The sequence below is a fragment of the Austrofundulus limnaeus genome, unplaced genomic scaffold, assembly GCF_001266775.1.
Source record: "Austrofundulus limnaeus strain Quisiro unplaced genomic scaffold, Austrofundulus_limnaeus-1.0 Scaffold608, whole genome shotgun sequence".
NCBI lineage: Eukaryota > Metazoa > Chordata > Actinopteri > Cyprinodontiformes > Rivulidae > Austrofundulus > Austrofundulus limnaeus.
Genome location: NW_013953010.1, coordinates 104,442 through 110,509, shown reverse-complemented (window position 1 = coordinate 110,509; position 6,068 = coordinate 104,442). Strand labels below are relative to the sequence as shown.

General features: G+C 41.8%; 1 protein-coding gene across 3 annotated transcripts in view; it reads left to right on the top strand.

The window, feature by feature from the left end:
• snpha (syntaphilin a) overlaps positions 1 to 4,617 on the top strand; it is a 9,218-nt gene extending 4,601 nt beyond the window's left edge. For all 3 annotated transcript variants that reach the window (XM_014027020.1, XM_014027018.1, XM_014027021.1), the window contains 3 exons: positions 2,167 to 2,298; positions 2,457 to 2,609; positions 2,694 to 4,617. In XM_014027020.1, coding sequence (XP_013882474.1) covers positions 2,167 to 2,298; positions 2,457 to 2,609; positions 2,694 to 3,912 — 1,504 coding nt within the window. In that variant the 3' untranslated portion in view covers positions 3,913 to 4,617. The remainder of the gene's footprint in view (positions 1 to 2,166; positions 2,299 to 2,456; positions 2,610 to 2,693) is intronic.
• Positions 4,618 to 6,068: the final 1,451 nt, after the last annotated feature.

Sequence of the window (6,068 nt, the reverse complement as noted above, 5' to 3'; positions counted from 1 at the left end):
AAAACAGCAATTAAATAAATATATTTCAAAATCAAACAAAAGAAATTCAATCAAAAAACACATTTGAGATCAAAACTTTAAAAACAGCAATTAAATAAATATATTTCAAAATCAAACAAAAGAAATTCAATCAAAAAACACATTTGAGATCAAAACTTTAAAAACAGCAATTAAATAAATATATTTCAAAATCAAACAAAAGAAATTCAATCAAAAAACACATTTGAGATCAAAACTTTAAAAACAGCAATTAAATAAATATATTTCAAAATCAAACAAAAGAAATTCAATCAAAAAACACATTTGAGATCAAAACTTTAAAAACAGCAATTAAATAAATATATTTCAAAATCAAACAAAAGAAATTCAATCAAAAAACACATTTGAGATCAAAACTTTAAAAACAGCAACTGAATAAATATCTTTAAAAACTAAAGTATTCTTTACAAAGTCAATTTCCCATTAAAACCCTACAGTTGCAGTAGGCCCAGAAATACACGAGGACTAAAATCATTCTTCATAAATGACCATGCACCATCTCATGATGATTCCAGGTCCCAAGAGCCAGTTTTGGTAGGCCAGGGTCAGAGCATCAAGGTCCCCACCTTTGGCTACCGTCCCGTGTCATGCACCTGACTCGTACAGCCCCTCCTGCACAGGAAGGCAAACCCATGTTGCTCATGTGGGCTGAGCCCAACCAGTCACCAGGAGCTCACGACGAGCCCCTCCCTCAGACCTGGCTCTAGGTTGGGTCCCGCTAACCCACATCCAGGCAAGGGACACCAAGTTCCTTCAATTTGTACATTCATACAAGTATTTTGAACCACTCTTTGTCTGGCCTGTCATATTTTAAAAAAATGCATGGGGAACAATGAACTAATATAACAAACATCATAAACTAAAGAAAATATGGCATTTAGGGGTTGAAATGACAGTAAATTACCCTTTAAAAAGCATGGGGTTTATGATGGGTTATAAGGGGTCCCTGGACCCAAAATGTTTGAGAACCCCTGCTCTAAATCACACATACTGTACATGATCCTATCTGCACCAAAATGGATAACACTGCCTTTGTCAACCTCTGAAGAGGACAATTGGGTTACAATTGAATTTGACTCATCGGCGTCCTCTACACTAATTCTACAGGTATAGCTCCCTTATACATTATCTGATCTGCACCGAATTTTGTGTGCATCGTCAGGGAGACATGCTCAACACATTAATGTGGAAGTTTGATTGTATCACTTTAGCCCTGCCCACTTTTGGCTCTAAATCCCTCATTCATGATTTGAAACAATTCAAGCAGAAACTCTGTAAAAACCCACCAGTTCAATGGATCCTTTGATTTGATTTGATTTGATTTGATTTATTGATTTAACAGGAAAAGATTATTAAAAATCAAGCCTGACTCAGCATAATTGCTGTTTTACAGCAGGTTCCTGTTCTGCAGCACATAAAACACTCAGAAATACAGCATCACAATCACATCATTATACACCATAGACACAAAGATAAACAAGCATACCTAATTTCAGGAAGGCAGCATTTGCAAAATAAGACGTCTAAATATGAGCACAACAAAAAGTGTCCAGCAGATGGCAGACAAGATTCTTCTTAAAGGGCTGTAGTTTTGAAATGGACTTTATGTTTTGAGGAATGTCATTCCATGCTTTAATATAAACATAGAAGAAAGACCTCTGGCCGTAACAGTTTTTTAAAAGTTGGTAATGTCAGTTGTCCTTTTGTAACAGATCTAGTTGAATGACCACTTCCAGAATTTGATTTGGGCAACTTTGTTCAAATGGAACTTGAATGTTAAGCTGTTTTTTATTTAAATAGCTTTTGATTTCAATAAATGACTTCCTATTGCTGTAAATTCAACAAATAAACATTTTCAAATCTTTACAACCTATAAAATGTTTCAAAATTCAGTTGTGCGTAATAATTTGGAACAGTGCTTTTTTAAGTTTTGAATTAAATACTTTGTGAAGTTTTTAATAACATTTGAATTATACTCTAATGGCTAATGACTTGAAATTATGATGGTTGTCATTTGTATTGACTATTTAGGACATCAGAGGAAAAATATTTTGCATAATAATTTGGAACACTGTATAAAGACTTCCTGTAGGAGTGTAAAATGACTTTGATCTGATCTCCTGTAAGGCGCTCAGTGGGAACTGGAGGAGGCAGCGGGAAATGTTCCCACAGCGACACGTCCAGTATGCACACCTTCCCTGTTCGGATGAGGGCTCCAGAGGGCAGCCCCCATGCCCGGACACATCCAAATACCCCCCGGTAAGGTCCAACCATTTACTACTTTCTATAAAATCTGTAATCTTTTGTCTCATAACATTTGTTCTTCCACTCTTCTAATTGTCAAACAACAATCACTGCAAGTGGTTTAGGAGCAGACTTGTGTGTAGATTTGATCTTTGCTCATATTTGTGTCGAAGCAGACGTCAGGTAAAGCACACGGTCTGCAGCGATAACCATGGGATCAGGGCCCCCACCCCAGAGCAGTACCTCACACCCCTGCAGCAGAAGGAGGTGTGTATACGACACCTGCGAGCCAGACTACGAGAAAACGTGGAGAGACTTCAACACAGGTGACTGCATCCTGTCGTGGTTGTGTACGTCGGTCAAAATTAAAAGCAATTCTTCTGAATAAGTTTTCTTTCCTACGTGTTCAGGGACTGTGAAATAGAGGACTTGAGGGCCCAGCTGTACAAGATGCAGGAGGACTGGATTGAGGAGGAGTGTCATCGCGTGGAAGCACAGTTAGCGCTAAAAGAAGCCCGTAAGGAGATCCAGCACCTGCAGGAGGTGGTTGAGTCAGTCAAGTCCAACCTGAACCTCCGCGAGCAAGACCCTCATGATTACAAGCCATACTCAGGGATGCAGGGAGTGAGGTCGGGTGGGAAGTCTCGCTCCTGCGGATGCTCCCCAGCCAGCACGTTGAGCCGCGGCGCCACCTTCACCCGGCGGAGCAGCGAGGTTCTGCAGCTGGAGCGCTGCTCCAACGCCCCCGAGCATGGCGGGGCGGCCCGTCCGGCAGGGCAGACCCACCTGCTCCTGGAGGCCGCGCTCTTATCGGAGCAGCTGCCACAGCAGGACCACCCCTTCCGAGGTGCCCCGCTCACGCCGCACCCTTCCTCGTACGAGAGGCTGTGCAGCGGGGGCGCTGTTCTGCCGATCTCACACTCCTGCCACACGCTCAGCAGCAGCTGCAGGTGCGCCGGACCCGCCTACCTCCCCCACCATCACCTGTTCCTGCACTTACCTCAAGAGGAGSACCCGGGCTCCGCCGCGACTGCTGCCGCTGCAACACCCACCTCTCACGCCAAACCCGTTCCCGTCCCTGCAGCGGAGAAGAAACCGGAGGTCCGCTCTCGGGCCTGCAGCCCCACCATGACCTGGCTGTGTGAGGACAGTAGTGCTCAGGAGCTGAGCGTCATTTCTTTCACAAAAACAGACCCSGTCCCCAAAGAGATGCAGCCCATCCCAGCGTCGTTGCCTCCTCTGTCCCCAACAGAACACTCGTACAGTGCTGAACCATTACCAACGCAACCCCACACCTGTCAGCCCCGACCTGTAGATCCACTTCCTGTCAGACAGGATGCCACGCTTGTGATAATAGACGAGAACAGCTTGGAGGAAAGCGAAGCGGGGCCTTCCCCCGAGCCGTGCCACTGGAGCCGCTACTTCCTCGTGGATCTGCTGGCTCTGGCGATGCCCGTGGTCCCGACCATGGCGTGGCTGTGTCACGGAGCGCCGCAGGAGGTCATGCCTGTGTACCACATCGGCTCCCTGCTGAGAGGCTGCTGCGCCGTCGCCCTCCACTCACTCCGACGGCAGGGCGCGGGCAGGGGGCGCCGGCCCACCAGCGTGAACGGAACCGCTCCCATCTGACACTTCAAATGTACAAACCCAGCTCTGAGCCTCTGCAGTGCTGACTCGGCACTTTGATCTCAGCCATGTGTTCTCCTCCTACAGAATTATTATTAGTATTTTTTTTAGATATTACATWATGCCCCTGTGTGTCTGCGGCCATCCATTGCCTTAGAAAAAAAGAACAGGAATTAGCTGTACTGCTTTCATTTTTCAGTCATTCATCCTGCTCTCGCCTGGAGTTTTAGTGGTTCCTATTATTACTCCGACGTGCATGTGAAGCACAATCTGGAGTCTCTTGCTTGCATTAAAAAGGCACCTTTTGCAAGTTTTTATGAGCAATTCTTGGACAAAAGAAATGTTACCATTTAACCAAAAAAAAGCTAATTTGTCTAAAGTTAAATACTTCTYGTTTTCTATGAACAGATCTGGGATTATTAAAAACTGTTACAGTTCTGGTCAGAAATTTACATACACTCATAAAGATAATTCATAGTTTGGGGATTTAAATTGTTTATTTTTTCTGTTCTTTATGTTTGGTCTGCAATGATTGTTTTAACATATAACCAATTATATGTGAAACATAAAATATTGGTGCACAAGTTTCAAGTCAAAATTATACATACTTAGCTAATAGTCAGTTAAAAGTCTCTTAAAGGGATCCCCGATTAGTTGTAACATTCGACTTTATATGATAAACATATACTTTAACTGTAAAATAAAGACTGTAAAAATACTGTAGGATGTTTAGTTTTTATAATTTTTAAACTAAAAGTATAAAAATATATTACACGGACCCCCGTCCATGTAATATATATGAGGCACACTTATATCCATCAAGCTTCTGGTATTTGATCTATCTTTTTGGCAGAAAGGAAAGAGTTCATTGAAACTGATTAACTCTCGGGCACAGACTCATCTTTTAAACATGGTGCATAAATTTTCAATAAGGTTAAGGGTGGTGGGGTTTGGGCAGTTTGTTCCAGAAGCTTAATGTCAGCAGATTTGTCCGATCATCCTGTTCTGATGTAAGTTTGGTGTCCTGTTGGACCTCGTCGTGTTCAATTTTCAAACAACCAGCCAGCTGTTGATTTAGTGGAGAATGTGGAGGTAGTCCTCCTCCTTGGTTATTCCATCCATTTAGTGCACCAGTACATGATGCTACCACCACCGTGTTWGACAGAAAACCTCACTTCAGCTGCACCAACAGCTACTTGTACATTTCATCTGAACACATCGGTCCACCCGAGCAGCTGCAAACTCAAAGCTCGAAGGTCCTTGGAGTTGCTCAGGGTCGGCATGCTATCTGTTCGTGGTGACGTAAAACTGGCTTCAGTCTGGACAGAGACACTGGCCTTCAGCAGTTCCTTATTAACGACAGCCCTTATAATTCCTGAACATCCAAACTAATTTCCTTTTACCTGATGGTGACAGATGAGTATAAATCATTTTAATAAGTTGTGTCAAACCAATTCTTTTTATACTGGCAAATTCCAGCTCTAGTTAATCATGATCACTAAAAACAAATTAAGACAACCTAGAGCTGGACCACATGATGAACAATTTAGATGAATGTATAATTTAGGTGTGTATGTATAAATTTGACCCTCTTTGACTTAGAAAAATAAAACTCAAACTAATCATTAAATATTCAAATGAAAAGGACCGTTTGAGTGTATGTAAACTTCTGACCCCAGCTGTAGTTACAGTCAGCAGTTTTCTGTCATTATACTGAGCACAGTGGGTGTAAGCACTAAGAAAAGACAGGCATTCTTTTTTAGGATTTGTTTCATCAAATGCTTCATGTTTAAATCTRAAAAAAAGAGCATTTAGAATCCATACTGACTGATCATTTTAATATCCGTATATTTTACCATTAAAAACCAGTTTGAAACCAGCATGGACTTTTTTTTGTGAACATTTACCCTAAAAACAAGTGTTTCTATAAAACAGAATAAAATAAAAATCCAGATCCAAACTAAAATATAAGATTATCTGAAGGTCCAATCATGGTGACAGAGAGACTGTTGTGTATTTTCAAAGGATATAATCGTGTATTTCTAAAGCAGCTATGCAAGACAGACTTACCATTTTTCTCAGTAAATATATTATTAGAGGTGCTAATGACATGAAATTTTCACCAGATGTTGGTAACAACCCAAGTGATCCATACATAC